Below are 17,680 nucleotides of genomic sequence, written 5' to 3'. Positions count from 1 at the left end.
TTCATTTAAGATATGAGCGCCGTACGGTGCAGTGAACTCACCTCCATTCACTACAAGCCGAAGTTCGGCAGTCAGTGAACAATTCTTCGAGAAGAGGGGCTTCGAGCTGTTTAACGCCACTTTACTGTCGAACTAAATATAAAACAAAGAGAATTACACTTTGTGTATTTAAGACAACCACGTTGCCTTAGGACTGTCTGCTTAGCGTAATGCTAACACACAGTGCAAAATGCCATAGATGAGCTAATAAATTGCGTCGGAGTCTCTGTGTTATAATCGAATTTAAATGAATTGCCTTTTATTGTCATTGTATAAAATTTGTGTCTCTCCTGCACTCCTTTAAGCAATGGACATTTGAACACAAGCGATGGAGCAACACGTAGACAGGCAATTTAGCAATGGAATATTTTTCTCTTTCCTCTGCAAAAATGAAAAATACTGCAGCCTACTGAGGAGTGACCGTCTCTGTATATTGGTATGTTTGTATAATACTGCCCCTAGGTGGCCGAGGCTCACACACCAGGAGTCGCATAATCACAATGAATCATGCCTCACTAACTATTTCATTCTTTACATCCTGTTAAATTACTATATTACTATATATTTTTATAAATGGACCAAGGTGCCACTGTGCCGCAATTGCAGTCAAAAATGACAGCCAACTTACTGTGATGTTGGTCAAATAATATCCCAATGTTTTGGAGTCTTTACATGCAGGAAAACCCTCTGAGGGTTAGTTGTAAAGAAAAAAATCTTTTTTCACCCAGGATACGTTTTTTTTGTTTGTTTGTTTGTGCAGTTCAGTGGTCCACCTGCAAATTGACAACCGGGAATGTTCCCAGAAATCCGAAGACTGTTTCTCAAACACCAACGAAGCGGCTTCCTTTATCGCAGCGGCGCACATCAAGGCCGACCTGCCTTATCCTCTCGTGTCTGTTAACAGTAAGTCGGACTCCTATCGGGCCACGTGAACGAGAGCCGACACTTCATTCACAAAACTCCCCTTTGACCCGCAGGTGACCTGACGGTGACAAAGACGACGACGTTTCCCATGTACATGATCGGAGTGGCGTTCGTCATCATTCTGCTCATTCTGGTGTTGGGGATGCTGGCGGCCAAGAGGAAGAATAAACACGGCGTGCTGTGGCTGCCCGATGGCTTCTTGGCCAATAAGAATGACAAGAGGAGAGAACCTGTCGGTCAAGACGACTTTGACATGAAGTGAGTGATCACTGCAATTACACTTATGATGCTGGATTGACACCACCTCAGGGATGGGCAAACCTTGATGACCGAGGGATTTTTGCATTTGACTTATAGATGATGATGATGATGTAAAACAGACCTCTGTCCATCCATCCGCCGTCTTTACCGCTTTTCCTCACTCGGGTCGCGGGCCGCTGGAGCCTATCCCAGCGCGGTACACCTCGAACCGGTCGCCAGCCAATGGAGACACACGCACACAAAGTTCAAATGTGTATGTAAAATAGTTTAAAAAAAAATAATAAAAAAATGAAATAATAATTCAAGCACATTTTAAAATGATTAATATTTAATGTTATTTTATTTTAATTAACACATTGTGTAATGAGATAAATATGAATAACAAATAGTATAATAAAAATACAACTGAATTAATACATTTTAATAGACATAACAATCACAATAAATATCATAATAAATGATTTTGCCTTTGAGTGTAACAATTTTTAATAATGTTTGCTGTCTTACACCTTTTTTTTGTCCTAAGTCCTTTGAGCGTCCATTGAAGGCTTGCCCTCAATCATCTCATGAGACTTAAATCAAGTTTGAAATAGTTAACCAGATTTGGGGGGAAAAAAAACTTCTAAATTAATGCAAAAAAACAAAAACAAAAACAAAACGGTTTTACTGGACTCTTGTTGGTGTAAATGCTCAGTGGGAATGGAGCGGGCCATCCATTCCAAAAGCAAGAGTTCAGTGCCAAGATATTAGAAGAAGAAGAAGAAGAAGAGATATTAGAGATATTTTGTACAATTGGGATATTTGATTTTACTACATTGATTTTTGCCCATGCAATTGTCAGCCTCGGTTTCTTAATGAGCTCCGAAGAGCACTTTGAACATGTCAAATATGATATACGTGTTTTCAAAAGCTACATTGTGTGTATTGTTTAAACTGTCAAAACGGTGCCAACAGGAAAATGACAACAGTTGAAAAGCGCTCACCTCGGAGAAACTAAACGGCCTTGTGTCTACCACGTAGTGTAAATCCAGCCTTGGTTTAGGAATTCTTTCTTCTCAAGCTGCCGACTGACGAGGAGAGATCAAAGTAAAAAGGTTTTTATGCTCAAACTAGAAATTTCAAGAGCCAAGACGGAGCCATGATGGATGGACGTCAAGGCCAAAGGTGGATGGACGATGAGGTTCCAGCTAAGATTCCGAGGGTGAGGATTCAAAGGAAACAGTCTGAGCGCACGTGGTTGTCCGACGTACGCTGAAAGTTCACGTCGCCTTTTGGTAGAATGAAGACAAGCCCTTGCTAACCATGTCTTCCGACGGAGGGGTCGACCGAAGGGAGTGGACCCTGCAACATCGCAAGGCCGCTGACGTCATTCTGACCCCGCCGCAAGCTGACATGGACACAGACTGCCTGGATGTCAACGTCAAGGGACCCGGTAAGAACGCTTGGAGGGCTTCGAGGCCAGAGGTCAGAGATGGCAACAGTACTCTGGGCTAAATTAGAAGTACAGATACTTCAGTTAAACAAACAAAAAAAAAACAAGTCAAAGTACTTCTTCAATTCCTGTACTTAAGCACGAGTAGACGTTGAAAAAAGTAACACGCTAGTAAGGCTACATTTCCACTGTGCTCCCGTCGGCCACGGCAGCCCCGTGTCAGACCACCGTGGCAAAACCGGGACGGTTCAAGTTAAAGCAAGGGGGTGAGTATGGGCAAACGTGACGGTGACATGGATGCCAAAATCCATTGCCGGTCTACGTTTCGGGCAAAAGGGGGCTGCCGTGGCCGCTCGTAACCTCGGGTAAACGTAGACAAAGGAGTTGAAAGTACAGTCATAAAATGATATGCAGTACTTAAGTGAAGTGCAGATACCCGAATGTATCAAACATATTCGCACTTGGTTACTTCCCACTAGACTTGACGCGATCAGGATTTTTGGGGCCGATCAGCGAGTTTAACCGATCACAAGATGGAGGAATGTGTTTATTTAAATGAGCTGTTCGTTTGCTGTATATACTTGTGTACTCAATTGGCCGTCAGGCATTTACAGTACTACGTCAAAAGGCTAAAAAGAAACTAGCTTTTGGAGCAAATGTCAATGACGTCATTGATCGGATCGGCGAATTATGACATCAAAGCCGATCAGCATGAAATGGTAAATATCGGCCGCTACCGATCAGCCCGATAAAATCGGTGTAAAGTCTACTACGCGCCCCTGTTGACCACGAGAATGGCGCCTCTTCCAGATGGCTTCACCCCGCTGATGTTGGCTTCGCTCCGCAACGGCGGAGGCCCCGACTGCTCGTTGCCCGGAGAGGAGGAGGAGGAGAGCGGAGGCGATGAACCGGGACCGAGCGTTATATCCGACCTGATCGCGCAGGGTGCGTCGCTCATGGCCCAGACGGACCGCACAGGAGAGACGGCGCTGCACCTGGCCGCCCGCTACGCCAGGGCGGATGCTGCCAAGAGGCTGCTGGACGCCGGCGCTGATCCCAACGCCCACGACAATATGGGGAGGACCCCCCTGCACGCTGCTGTGGCAGCGGACGCACAGGGTGTCTTCCAGGTGAGGACAGCTTCAGTCTTTAACGTCACGTCTACATTCGTCCCGAATCAACTTTTTCACCGTCATGTCACTTCCGGGTTTGCAATAATGCCGACGGCAGTATTAGTCAAGGCAGAGCAATTGAGATCAACGGGTGAACGGCTTGAATGATTTATTTCGCCGTTAGATTTTTGAATGTGTGAAGTGTCAGTCGACAAGAGAATGTTACGTGAGCAAATATTTTCAACATACCTGTGAGAAATCAGGTCAGTGGTAGCCACTCGCTGTCCTGCGCCCTGCCGCCTATTACTATGAAAAGGTCATATTAAATGACCAGCAACACTGACTCAGTGATTCCCAACCAATCACATTTCTCTCTCTGCATCTTTGCTTCGTCCTAGATTCTCATTCGCAATCGTGCAACAGATCTGGATGCCCGAATGAACGATGGCACCACCCCACTCGTCCTGGCAGCCAGGTTGGCTGTGGAGGGCATGGTGGAAGAACTGATCCACTGCCATGCTGACATCAACGCTGTAGATGACCATGGTCAGTAATGCACAAGTGAAGCCTTGATTTTTGTATTGATTTAAAAAAAAGAATAATAATTTCCCCTTGAGATTTGGTGAGCAAGCATTGGAATGTACCATGTTTGCCTATAATATAATATATTCAAATGTATCTTTTTTTTTTTTTTTTTTTTTCTCAGTAAGGTTATGTTACAATTATACTGCAATGTTGACTTAATGTGATGTACATGTATTTTTAGATCTGCCCTGCCACAAATAGTCACAATCCGCAAGTCATTGACGCCTCCCTAAAAAGGGTTATAATTCCTCGTAGATACCACAAGATGGCACCAAAGCACTAGATTCATATTAGACAGGGCTTTTCACCGAAGCACAAAAACAGCAACGAGAATATGGAGGGGAAGACTTATGATGATATTATTCTGACAATTTCTGACCAACAAAGACTCTCGTTCTGGGTTAACTTTTTGTGTCATTCTGTTATTTCAGGCAAGTCCGCGCTTCACTGGGCCGCAGCAGTTAACAATGTGGAGGCCACTCTTGTCCTCTTGAAGAACGGAGCCAACCGCGACATGCAGGACAATAAGGTCTGTTCAGATCCAGCACTGCGTTGTCTTCGTAGAGGTGTACGACTAGATAGAGTGCTACCTTGACTTACAGTTCTAATTTGTTCCGCGACCAAGCTTGTAGCTCAATTTACTTGAAATGATATTAATACATTTGTAAGTCAAGGCACCACTGGATGACTTTAGCAAACAATGTGGACGAGTCAGCCTGACGCCTTTAACTCTTTCCTTCAGGAGGAGACCCCGCTGTTCCTGGCAGCCAGGGAGGGCAGCTTCGAAGCCGCTCAAGTTCTCCTCGACCACTACTCAAATCGCGACATCACCGATCACCTGGATCGTCTTCCCAGAGACACGGCTCAAGAAAGAATGCATCACGACATAGTCCGTCTGCTGGACCAGTACAATTTGGTTCACAGCCCCCACAACGGGCCCAGTCACATCGGAGGAAATTCTTCGGTGATGTGCGGGGCCAACGCAGCCGCCTTCATCGGCATGCGTCCCGGACCGCAGGGGAAAAAGAGCCGGAGGGGCGGCCCAAAGATGGGAGGTGTCGGCGGGGGAGCTAAGGAGCCCAAAGACATGAAGGCCAAGAGAAGAAAGAAACCTGCCGGAGGGGAGGGTCCGGCCGCGGGTGCCGGCGGCAGCGGTTCGGGTGGCGTAAACGGCGTGAAGGCAGCTGGAGGACTTCCCGAGAGCTCCGTCACCATGTCGCCCGTCGACTCCCTAGAATCGCCGCACTCGTACGCGGGCGATGCGTCCGGCGCGGCCTCCGCCACCGCCAACTCCCCGCCCCTCATGAGCAGCCCCGGAACCAGACCCATGCTGCCCCCCGTCAGCCACATGCTGGGCCAGCAGCAGCAGCAGCAGCAGCAGCAGGCTTGGGTGGGCATGAACAAGCACGGCTTCGGCGGCCACATGTTCGGCCTGGTCCCGCACACCATGGGGGGCGCTCACCGTGGTATGGCCCAGCACCACAGCCAGGGCCCCATGTTGACCCCCATGAATGTCACCATGAGTCGGGAGCAGCTGCCCCCCATCGTCACCTTCCAGATGATGGCGCCCGGCGGAGGCCAAGCCATGCTGAAGCAACCTCAGCAAGGCCACGTGCAGGTGACGCAGGCCCAGCCCCAGAACCCTCAGCCGGGGCCCGGCCACCTCCACTGCGGCCAGGGTTTGATGTACCAGATGCCGGAGCAGATGAGCCTGGGGCTCTCCCGCCCCATGCAGCACCCCCACACCGTCACCCATGGAGGGCCGCTGCCTTCGTATCCGCCCATGCAGAGCCCGGTGGATAAGTACCCCACCCCGCCCTCCCAACACAGCTTCACCCCCGCCGGCTCCGAGGGCACCACTCCCGGCCACCCGGCGCACCCTCCGAGCGAGCACCCCTATCTCACGCCCTCGCCCGAGTCCCCGGACCCTTGGTCGTCGTCTTCGCCGCACTCCAACTCGGACTGGTCCGACGTCACCACCAGCCCCACCCCGTTGGGCAACGGCCACCACGCGCTGCCCTCCGCCCGCCACACACACATTCCCGAGCGGGCGCAGCTGCAGCCGCAGTCGCAGCCGGCCCCGCAGCAGGCGCCCCAGCAACCGGCCCTGGGGAGCAGGCAGGTGTTCGCGTAGGCAAAGCAGCCAAAGAATGACTTCTGGGGATTCAATGCGCTTCAACGTTGACGCAGAGGAACTTTCTCTGTTCCCGTCGTATGTTATAGCTGTCTCTCTTTGCACTTAAGAAAACTTGGTTATAGTTCCTGAAACCTCCCTGAGCAAGAAATCAAATACAGTGGTGCCTTGACTGATGAGTGCCCCGACTTCCGACCGAGGCTTTGTGTTTTCCCAGACAAAATGTGGGTTCAGATGCAATATTCATCATTTCAAACTTAAATATACCCCAAACGATGATCCCAAACACATTTGTATCATTTCAAACTCATCTTACAACATTACCCTTAAAAGCGAAGACTCTCTGTAACTTGCAGTAACAACCTAGGCTAAACTTAGGCCCCTCCCTCACATACAAAAATCGAAGAACATTCACGTATTGTCACTCCAACATACTTCTACTTGTTACTACTATTGATGGTACTACTTTTTTTTGGGTTCGATTGTGCTGCAAGCCAAAATGAGCAAACCCGCAAATAAAAAATGAAAACACTTGCAAGGGGCATGGAGCAGACATGACTTCTGACACTGACTGGTGTGAAAGTGTGTCGGGGCGGGGGGGGGGGGGGGGGGGAAGGAGAGCCACACTCACTGATGTGCTTTCACACGTTTATTGGACGGGTCAAACAGTCAAACACAAATGCAAAATAAGAACACTCGCAAAGAGCTGCTGTAGGCCACAACTCACACCCAGATACTCACATGCAGTCTAACCGGATTTCAGCTCCTGACTTCACTTAATCGGCGGTTTCGCAACAAATTTAACTTGTGCAGTAAGTCAAGGTACCACTGTACAGTATACCAAAAAAAAATGTGTATTGTGGGCTAGAATGTTTCCATGTGTACCAAACAAACTTCTTAGCTCCTTGTTTGCTCACGTCAGAGTCATTTGGCTACCAAACGTGGACTTATTATTTTTTTATGATCACAGAGATGGACATCCGAGATGAGAGCGGGGATGAAATGCGTCGGATACTTTTGTCGTTTCTTTCTGCTACGTTACATGCGATCATATTTATGCCACGATGTGCGTTCATGTCGAAACCACTCTTCCTCGGCCAAGTGATCTGAAGCTTTGACTTGCATGTTGGCAGTTTTTGTTACAAAAATAACAATCATAGTCGCAAAGCTCCATAGAATTTTATGTTGTTGTTGTCTCTCTCCACTTTTGGTGTATTGAAACATACATGGACGCACAGCACATTCTGCTTGTAAAGTCTGAGATTTTACTTAGCAAAGACTTTTTTTTTCCAAAGGCTCTTTATATATATATATATATATATATATATATATATTTATATATATATATGAATACTGTGCGCACTTGGATGATTGTGAATGTTAAAGGTGCATGTTGATGATTATTTTTTCAACTGCCTCTGTTTTTCTATGTTTTGCTTAATTACAATCATTGTCTGCTATGTTTTACTTGTCATGATGCATACGCCAAGTCTGGAGGGCAATCAAAGTATTTAGTGACTTTGTGTGATTTCGTTTATGGAACGACGTTTAAGCAGTTATTAGATATTCTTCATATCTTAAGGTCCATATACTAGTACACTCTTTGCCCTCACTAGCAAGACAATTTAGCACACCGGGGAAACAACTGGCTTACTCATAATGTTTTTCCTGGCTGCAAGTGACACTTTTGACCCAATTCATATTACTAGCAAACTACTGTTTTGCACTAGTAACACAACTAGACCCATCTTGTAGCCATGTGATATGCACTAGTAGCCTCTTGGACCCTACTAGGTGGACCAAACTGCCTACTAGTAGTTTTTGCCTCAATAGTAACGTTGTTTTACTAGTATGCATAAATCTTATACAGTAGTGGGAAGAAAAATGACTAATTATACATGTATCATTCTACTATTGCGCTGGATTGTCTTAATAGTGAGGACAAAGATGTACTAGTATATGGATGACTTTGGCGTGCTAGTAGGACAACGACATTTAACTAGTGAGGTAAAAATGGTCACAATTTGACAACTGCGTGCTAGATGTTAACTCGGAAAATTTTGTCAGTAGTACTGGTGTTAGCATTTATTCGATATCAATAATATTAGTGCATTTATTCCATATCCTTGGTAATCGAAGGCAGTTGTGTAAAAAACATTCCCAGTTAGCCATATTTGTTCTACTAGTGCGCTGAATTATTGGGGCTAAAGATCATACTAGTACATGGATCTTAAGCTCAAGGATATTAAATTAACGCTCAAACGGCTTCCTGTGTCCACGTGCATCCAATACAGTGGACGCAGAGTTGGAATTGTCTTGACCATAATCCCAAACAAGTAATTGTGTTTCAGTTTCCACAAAACACAATTGGTATTTCTGCACATATAGCAAGCAAAAGCTGTGTTTATAAGGTCTGTATATATTTATATATGAACATATATCGGTGTTTCTTTTCTTACAACATTTGAAGTAGTTGTGGCCATGTTTTGTAAGCTGGAGCTCAAACTGTTGTGTTGAAAAAAGATCAACCAAGTTTCCTTTCTGAATTAAAGCCCGGATCATCAGAGATGTGTGTGTGTATGTGTGAGTGTAAAGAAATCCATCAATCCATCCATTTTCTGAGACGCTTCTCCTCAGTAGGGTCGCGGGCGTGCTGGAGCCCATCCCGGCTATCATCGGGCGGGAGGCGGGGTACACCCTGAACTGGTTGCCACCCAATCGCAGAAGAAATACGTCATGTATTACATTTTTTTGTTTTGTTTTGTTTGTTTTTTTAAATTGCTCACGGCACCTTTTATTAGTCTTACAGCAGGGAAAATTGTAACATTGGCTTTACATAAATAATGTTGATATACAAGAGTAGGCCAAAAGTAGGTAACGTCATCTATCTGTCTGTCTGTCAGGCTGCAGTCTGGTGTTGCCTTCAGGGACAATTCGAGATCAGACTATTTTCACTCAACTGCTCTATCTTAAAGCTAGAGTATGTAAATTTTGGGGCAATCATTTAAAAACAAATATGTCTTTATATCTTGTTGAGAGAGAAAACATTTTAGTTGCAAACGTAATTATGTTGCGCAGTTCTCTAACTGGCCTGCGGGCGGCAACCTGCCGACAACAACAGCAACACCAATCCGCCCTGGGAGGTAACGAAGAAGAAACCTACCGGAAGTGATTTCTTTATTATTTTTCAAGCGATCCGTACGTCCGGTTCACATTTTCAGTGTTGGCTATTTGTATCTAAATTAAAATGTTATTCAAAGATGCCCAATGCGTCATAATGTGCCCGTCTCCGTGGATGGTGGTTGTCCAGGGTGCTTCAACGTGAACGAAAGAAAGAAAAAGAAATAACTGCATTTCTAGCTGCTTCGGTTTTGACGTTTGACATCATCGGACTAGGCGTGAGCTACAATTCCCTTTTTGTTTGCCTTTTTATGTCTTCAATACCTCATTAAATACACGCGAACGGGTAAGAATAACTCCCTCTATTCCAGGGGTGTCCAGGAGTTTTTTTAATAACTCGAAGGATGCAAGGGCGACTTTTGACATTACTATTTGATTTACTTAACACGTTCAAAACCAATCAGTGTAGCTAACGAAACGCTAAGCGATAATATGTCACAGCTAAGGCAAAAAAGTTGAAATATTTTCTTTTGTATTTTGGGGGCGGTGGCCAGCTGCTCTGTACAGGTGCGTGTTTGTGATTGGTGGAAAACAAGGAAGTTGGTGGGTGGGGTGGCGACTTTGCCCTGCCGCAAATGGCGAGTAATTGGTGCCTCTCTCCTCCCAAACGGCTTGAAATGGCCGAGACGATTTCAAATCCAAACTACAAGCCATAAGATTTCCCTTTCTTTCTCAACCTTCTCTACCACACCTTCATGCGCTCGTGGATGGAATCCTCTGGGGATCCTCCGCAGCTCCGTCGTCACGGCCAACTTGAAAATGGATGCCCTTGTGACGTCACGGGCGGTTAGGAAGGTTGCTCCCGTAGTGCCATGTTCTCCGCCAGGAAGTGTCTGATGCTCAGGGCATTCTGAGTCGGCGCGTTGTCATGGTGAAGCAGCCACGAGTTGTTCTGTCACAAGTCTCGCGTCTTCTCGAAGCAAACGCCGCAAGATCTCTTTTGTAGACGTGCCGCTTGATCGTCTGGCCCTCGTTGAGGGGGAAAACTTGCACTTTGGATTGGAAATACTGTATGTCTTTAGTGAAACCTTTATGACACACCTCGTGGATGCCACAAGAGGGCGGCAAAGCGCTACTTTAGTCAAAACGGAGCTCCTCAACTCACTTCCACGTACAGTAGTGCCTTGAGATACAGGTTTAATTAGTTCTGTGAACGCCGAAACCCACATCATCTTTCGCAGTTGAAATGAATGGAAATCCGTTGCAGCGTCCTCAAAAAATACAAAAGTGATGTTTTCAAATGTGGAAAAACACCACTCTATGACATTTGACTTTAAACAAATGTATAGTAAGAACATAATTCAACAGAATGTGAAGAATTCATCAGTTTGTGTGTCATGATTAATTCATTGCGGGTCCTTCTGGTGTGCACGACCTGGCCATCGGGGGGCAGTATAATGCAGTCACAAACAAACGAGAATTCTTCTTCTCATACTTTTTCTTTCTTTCGGGACAAATACAAAAAACATAGACAACAGAAAACATGCATTCCTTGCAAGTATCAGTGTTTGGAGCGAATGTTAAATTGCAGCACCTTTCCCGAGAAGGGCTTTTTTCAATTCAATTAAAAAGAGAAAAAGCAAAAGTGGATACAGTAGTAACAGTAAAGGTACATAAAATAGTGCCAGTGTTACAGTAAATCAAACACTAGAGCAGTTCAGTTGTTAATTGCGGTGACTCAGTTAACTGCGGTAGTCGTTTTCTTCGCAGAGGACTAAGAATATATGCCCGAAAGTGTTCTTTTACTGTCTGTCTACTTGTGTCGCTACAGCGTTTGCGTTCGAACCCCTGTTTCTTTGAGAGTTGCGCTGAGTTCACTTTTCTTCATCTCGTCCTCTTCGATCCCATCAGCCGCCATGGTTTCATCTCGGCTGAAGTACCTGTCTCTGGGCGTGCTGGTGTTCCAGACCACGTCCCTGGTGCTCATCATGCGCTACTCCCGGACCCTGCCGGCGGAGGGCCCGCGGTACCTGGCGTCCTCGGCCGTGGTGGCGGCCGAGGTCGTGAAGATCTTCATCTGCTTGATGCTCGTCTTCAGAGACCACAGTGAGTGGATAGACAGCTAAATCAAAGTGAGAAAATCCATTTAAAACACAAGCGTCTCAGCCAATTTCTTCAGCTGGGAACAAAAGACAAGGTGGGCCCTCTATTTCCCGTCAGCTCGCAAAGAACAATGCAATATAGTCCACTATATGAACGGCTCGCGACACAGCCTTGTTAAAATCAGACATGTCGTTCGGCCTCTCCTCAGGCTACAGCGTGCGAGCGTTCAACATCGTCCTTCGCCAGGAGATCGCCCGCAAGCCCATGGAAACCCTCAAGCTGGCCATCCCCTCGGGCATCTACACCCTGCAGAACAACCTGCTCTACGTGGCCCTGTCCAACCTGGACGCCGCCACCTACCAGGTACATCAACAAAGCCGCGCTGTGTTGTTCTCCACGCTCACTTTCAGCCGCGTCCTTCCTAACTTCCTTCCTTCCTTCCTTCCTTCCTTCCTCCCTCCCACAAGCTCACGTACCAGCTGAAGATCCTGACCACGGCTCTGTTCTCCGTGTTCATGCTGGGACGCCGGCTGGGCATCTACCAGTGGCTCTCTTTGATCGTCCTCATGACCGGAGTGGCTCTCGTACAGGTAGCTGGTCAATTTTCTCCATTTTCAGTTATACGGCTCGACTTCAAAGTTTCACAGACAGCTCGCCTGAAGGTAAAACGTGGACGCACATTTGCTGCATCACTAGTAATTGCACCAGTTTTTTTTTTTTTTCCCCGTTTCACTCTTTTGTTTGGTTTTTATAAAATGCCGTGATATTTGAATTTAAAATGTTTCGGGATGTTTTGAGGTGTTATTTTTGTCCACTTGGGTTCGTCATCCTCACGTTCTACACTGCAGTATCTGTGACTTTGAATGTGTTTGGCTTTAAAAGGCGGGGCCTGGCCCGGTGAGTGCCGTGAGCGCCAGCGAATTACGAGTAGAGTTGTTTGTTGTTAACTAAGGTTGGCTAGTTAAGTCGTGGGGCGTCAGCTGTGGCCGTTGAAAGTCATTTATGAAGGTGCTTATTAATTATCTTTATTTTGTTCTAAGATCTTTGTATGTTAGAGGGGAGCTGAGTTTTAGGCCAGGTTGCTAACGGAAGTTATGGAGGATTATGCTGTAAAATGAGTTTGAAATGATATTAAAGTGTTTGGGGATCATATTTACAGTTTCAACTATTCAAATAGGAGATTGTAAACATTTTTAAGCTGGTATCACTTTTTTTCCCCCACTATTTGTGGCATAAATTTGTCCTGATTGCTGTATTTCTAATGAGTAAACGTGGCCAATTGTTTGTTTCAAATCACTAGTCATTATGACTAACCAACGGTCACGTGGGAACGGGATGAACTAATGAAGGATGAGGTGTTGGGAACAAGGGTAAAAAGTTGCGGTATCACCTCCTCCACATCCCCGCGACAACAGAGAGTTTATTTTTTTCGAGCAGACCATTTGATACAATAGAAGAAGACAAAAGCAACTTCATTAATGTGTCAGCCCACTTCTTTCCGCCTCCCTTTGGCACTGACGAAACGCAGCTGAGTGGAATTGAGACTGCTACTGTACATTCTAATTGAATCCTTTTTTTCAAGTACAGTGTTTTTTTCTTCCTATTTTGTTCACGTTCAAACTGTGCCTGCTTACTTTGAACTTGGAGTCACGTCGCGCACGCTGCGATTGAGGCATCTGTAATCCACTGGTGACGATCAAGACATAGCGATTCTTAGAATATAGAGGCACAGCCTTCGATGCCTCATCTTATGTCTCGTGTCCGCAGTGGCCGTCTGAATCCTCGGTGGTGGCGGAGAAGGCGTCCGTGTCCACGGGCTCCCAGTTTGTGGGCGTCACGGCCGTTCTGGTGGCGTGCTGCTCCAGCGGCTTCGCCGGCGTCTACTTCGAGAAGATCCTGAAGGAGAGCAAACAGAGCGTCTGGATACGCAACATCCAGCTCGGTCAGTTAAAGTTAGCCCGCGTACACGCTTCTAATCAAATCCGTGGCAGCATTTCCTTCACCTCTTATCACGTTAGCCATCCGGTATTTGTAGAATCGCGTATTCTACCGATTGGCACGTCGAGTAGTTGGATAATCGGATATTAACAATACCAATGCAATACAATAAAATAATGTGCATGTGAGGTGCAGGCATTATTTTTGTACACTTGGAGTCGACATCCTCACGTACTACACTGTAATATATGTGACTTTGAGTGTGTGTGGCTTTGAAAGGCGGGGCTCGGCCCAGTGAGTGACGTGGGCGTCAGCGAGTGAGAGTGGAGTTGGCTGTTTTGGCTCTGGCGAACTGTTAGCTAGTTTGCATGGTGAGTGACTGGGTGTCAGTTGTGTGTAGTTCAATTTCTAATTAAATATATGTTAAGTAATTCAAATGCAATGAATTATTAGTAATACAATCAAATGCATATTTAAATCAACTTTTTTACATCATGCACGTTAACTTTTTTTAATGTCTTCTACGAATGGCCTGGCTTTAAAACTCAAACGTGGCCCTTGAGCAAATTTTGTGTGCGGTTTTAGGGATGTTCGGCTTGTTTTTTGGCTTTTTCGGGATGATGAGCTTCGACGGGGACAAAGTGAGGGAGTCGGGAATGTTCCAGGGTTACAACGTGGTCACCTGTGCCGTGGTCACGCTGCAGGTTAGTCTCGTTGGCCGCCGACCGCCTCCGTCCCGCCTCCGTCCATCTGCGTGCATGCGTTTGTTTTCTCTCAGGCGCTGGGCGGTCTGGTCATCGCGGCGGTCATCAAGTATGCCGACAACATCCTCAAAGGTTTCGCGACGTCGCTCTCCATCATCCTCTCCACGTTTATTTCCTACTTTTGGCTCCAGGACTTCGAGCCCACCAGGTACAAGCAACACCCTCTTCTCGCGTCCGTTGTCATTTGCTGTGGCATCTGTAAAGCTGAAGCTTTTACAGTTGTGTTTTTAAGTTTATATACCCTGGAAGTATTTGTAAGCGAACCTGCGTGATCAGGCAAAACATTTTAATTTTTAAACCCCAAAACTCTGCAAGCTTAATGCTAACATACACTGCGAAACGCCATAGATGGGCAAACATAAATTAGCATAGGTGTCACGATAATTTTGAATCAACTGCTCCGTAAACATACATGAAGTGGCAATGCTTACAAACAGAAAACACAACAATGCTCAGGCATATATTCATTCACCTCTGTTGGTAACAACTTGTTATTTGAGCTCAGTAGGGGACCATCTCTGACTCTTCTTCTTGCTTCCTATGTACGACATCTTGTGACACAACGTGGTACTGCACTGAAGGCATGCAACTCGAAACTCGGACTTGTCTGTATACTGGGAAAACCCGTAAAAAAAAATGGCTTAACAATCTGCGTCATAGCGGGAGGACGCTGTCATTTGTGATCGATTTTTTTGTTCCCCTTGTCCAATTGTGTCATCACCAGCGTCTTCTTCTTGGGAGCCGTCCTCGTCATCGCCGCCACATTCCTCTACGGCTACAAAGCCAAGCCGTCCCCCAACCCCAGCAGGGCGTGAGACGGACGCAAAGCCCAGCGGGACCGAAAGGAGGTCAGGGAAAGAGAGGGGGAAAGGTCAGTCGGGAGGGTGTACAGGAAGGAACAAGTCAAGAAAAGGTCAAGCACAATTGTTGTTTACACCTGAAGTGCCTCAGCCGGGAGAGGGAAATCACAATCATTCCATCTGTAGCAATAATGTCTGCGTGTGTAGTAACTGAAGAACGGCTACTATGGAAGGCTAAGAGTTACCTAATAGGAAATACGTTACAGTGGAACCTCGCTTTTCACTGGCTTTCTTTCGTCGAAATCATGTCCCAGTTTTCGTACATCCCCAAAAAAAACATGACTCAGACATTCATTTTCCTGGAGTCGCTCATCCCGCGGGTTCATCTGAAGCATTTTACTAAGTTTTGTTAAAAAAAATAAAAAATAAAAAAATTCAACAGACAGCTTCGATGTATTTCACCATGCGAGCTTTAACCACCATCCTGGGAATCAGAGTAATTCATCCTGTCAATAGTCAGGCCTTCGCAATAAAAAGAATGCAATATAATAACAGTTTCAACACAATTTCTTTGGTCCCATGCTAGCTTATTTAGCAGTAACACCCAATAAACAAGCAGAAAATTGTTTTGAGTATGGCCGCAAAATAAGGCACCATGGGGCCGAAGAAAGTGTGCTGAAACTGTTATTATGATGGCATGCTTTAATTTTGAAGGCCAGACATTTGACAGGATGTTGACCCAATTTGCCAGAGTGCTGCTGAGCAGACCGGGAGGCTTGTTATTGCCTTGAATTGTTCATAAAAGCTTCCGTCGTGGAATACGTTTTGTGGTCTGTTTTGACACAATATGACAGAAGGTTCCGAGTGTCAGCCATAAATAAGGCGAGAGAATTCAAGAAAGAACTCTCAGCAAAGTGCAAAAATGGTTCCCCGCCGGCTTTCATTCCGAGAGTCTTCAATAAACGTAACGATTAGGTTCAATGATTTTTCCCATTTCATCTGTCAGATTTATTTCCCGCTGGGTTCTGTATGTAAAACTATAGTTATTCTTCATAAAAAAAATTTTTTTTAAATGTTTTTAGGTGTCATTTTGGGTTTAGTCAGAATTCCTGCAACAGATTCATCTTGAAAACCGTGGTTCCGCTGTATTCACTAAACGTTTGCTCAGGTAAAATTTCACAATGAACGTAGAAAGCACTGCAACCTTTTCAGGGAAACATAATTTGACCATCTCTGGTCAGCAAGTCAAAGGTTATAGTGCCTTTTAGGTTTGGGAAATTTCACCCAAAAGCCTGAATCCAATTTCTTAATTGGCTTCTAGCATGCAGGCGTGTGAGGCGCAGTAACTCTGCTAGCAGGCGCCATGGATCGCATCTTATGGAATCGAAATACAAACTTTTGTGCTTGGGGAAAAAAACAAACCAATTATGTGCATTTGAGCGGCTACTTTGGGAGGGGTTTTTGCGTTGCTGCCAGGCAACCAGTGGCCATATTGCCATCAACATGGCTACAGAGTCACTTGAGAAATACTGAGAGCGATTACACAAAGTTATTACGAAGATACTAAGTCGTTAACGGTGGATGTAAATACTGGTAGCTTTAAAATAGGCTCTTAGTCGAAGCGGAATCATTTAAATCACTCATTTCCTCGGCTCATGTAATTTATTGTCGTAAAATGTGTCCCTCTTTTTTTTTTTAATGCTGATGAGAGATTTATGAGCTTTTATTTTGAAGAGCTTCATCTAGTTGTACGATTTGATTGTGCTTACTGTGGTTTTTTTTTTTTTTTTTTTGTGGGAATTGTCACATTGTTGTCTCAATTACTACTAAGACAATCTTTGTATAAAGTGGAAAAAAAGGTGTCTGACTGCTTGTGCTGCTTTTATGGTACGCCTAATCTTTCTGTCACCCGCTGCACCCCAAACTAGTGTATCAAAAAAAAGAAATGAAAAAAAAACACTAAATAGAAGTTTTGCTTTGTCGCCTCTGAGGCAAAACTGGGATGTCGGATCTTTTTTTCTTTATTCTACTGCAGCCCGACATATACACAACACAACTTGTTCTCTTGAAAAAGTGCAACTTGAATAGCATAAGATTACAACTTTTTTTTTTTTTTTCTCTCAAAGAAATCAGAATTTGTCATCGTAACTAGGGCTGCAGCTGTCGAATATTTTCATAATCGAGTACTTTACCGATTATCTCATCGATTAATCGGATTAAAAAAATGACTTTGCATCATCGAACAATACAGTGCACACAGTGCTTGTGCACTTCGGGTCGCCATCCTCACGTTCTGCACTGTAGTATCTGTGAATTTGAATGTGTGTTATTGTTGTTTTAAATTCCAATAGCATTTAGGGTGGTAGTTATGTTTAAATTGGCATTAGGCTCATGAGGGGGGTCCTTGAAAGGTCGTCCGTTGTGGGGGAAAATGCCTTTAAAAAAATCATTTTAATGCAGTAAATGTG

General features: G+C 45.3%; 2 protein-coding genes across 5 annotated transcripts in view; both read left to right on the top strand.

Annotated features, from left to right (window-relative positions):
* The window catches only part of notch2 (notch receptor 2), a 53,362-nt gene extending 44,309 nt beyond the window's left edge, over nt 1-9,053 (top strand). Inside the window, exons 28-35 of the mRNA XM_061780093.1 lie at nt 800-942; nt 1,017-1,221; nt 2,338-2,425; nt 2,503-2,656; nt 3,467-3,786; nt 4,167-4,314; nt 4,785-4,882; nt 5,096-9,053. Of these exons, the coding sequence (XP_061636077.1) occupies nt 800-942; nt 1,017-1,221; nt 2,338-2,425; nt 2,503-2,656; nt 3,467-3,786; nt 4,167-4,314; nt 4,785-4,882; nt 5,096-6,487 (2,548 nt within the window). The 3' untranslated portion in view covers nt 6,488-9,053. The remainder of the gene's footprint in view (nt 1-799; nt 943-1,016; nt 1,222-2,337; nt 2,426-2,502; nt 2,657-3,466; nt 3,787-4,166; nt 4,315-4,784; nt 4,883-5,095) is intronic.
* Nucleotides 9,054-9,654: 601 nt separating this feature from the next.
* LOC133481157 (UDP-N-acetylglucosamine transporter-like) lies at nt 9,655-17,072 on the top strand. Of its 4 annotated transcripts, none has more exons than XM_061780225.1 (8): nt 9,655-9,953; nt 11,519-11,713; nt 11,919-12,073; nt 12,178-12,300; nt 13,478-13,652; nt 14,234-14,352; nt 14,427-14,560; nt 14,994-17,072. In XM_061780225.1, the coding sequence occupies exons 2-8, from the start codon at nt 11,524-11,526 to the stop codon at nt 15,040-15,042; spliced, it is 945 nt and encodes a 314-aa protein (XP_061636209.1). In that variant the 5' UTR covers nt 9,655-9,953; nt 11,519-11,523; the 3' UTR covers nt 15,043-17,072. The 4 variants fall into 4 exon arrangements, with proteins under 4 accessions (XP_061636209.1, XP_061636207.1, XP_061636206.1 ...); XM_061780224.1 differs by having other exon boundaries at nt 9,657-9,953; nt 15,137-17,072; XM_061780223.1 differs by having other exon boundaries at nt 9,655-9,885; nt 14,427-17,072.
* Nucleotides 17,073-17,680: the final 608 nt, after the last annotated feature.

This window comes from Phyllopteryx taeniolatus, chromosome 7 (genome assembly GCF_024500385.1).
Source record: "Phyllopteryx taeniolatus isolate TA_2022b chromosome 7, UOR_Ptae_1.2, whole genome shotgun sequence".
Taxonomy (NCBI): domain Eukaryota; kingdom Metazoa; phylum Chordata; class Actinopteri; order Syngnathiformes; family Syngnathidae; genus Phyllopteryx; species Phyllopteryx taeniolatus.
Note: the sequence above shows the minus strand (reverse complement) of the source record. Positions and strands in the feature narration are given on the sequence as shown.

Coding starts and splice junctions, on each gene's coding strand:
- LOC133481157 (XM_061780223.1), top strand. CDS start 11,524: ATGGTTTCATCTCGGCTGAAGTACCTGTCTCTGGGCGTGCTGGTGTTC. Junction 11,714..11,918: donor GCTCGTCTTCAGAGACCACA/GTGAGTGGATAG, acceptor GCCTCTCCTCAG/GCTACAGCGTGCGAGCGTTC. Junction 13,653..14,233: donor GATACGCAACATCCAGCTCG/GTCAGTTAAAGT, acceptor GTGCGGTTTTAG/GGATGTTCGGCTTGTTTTTT.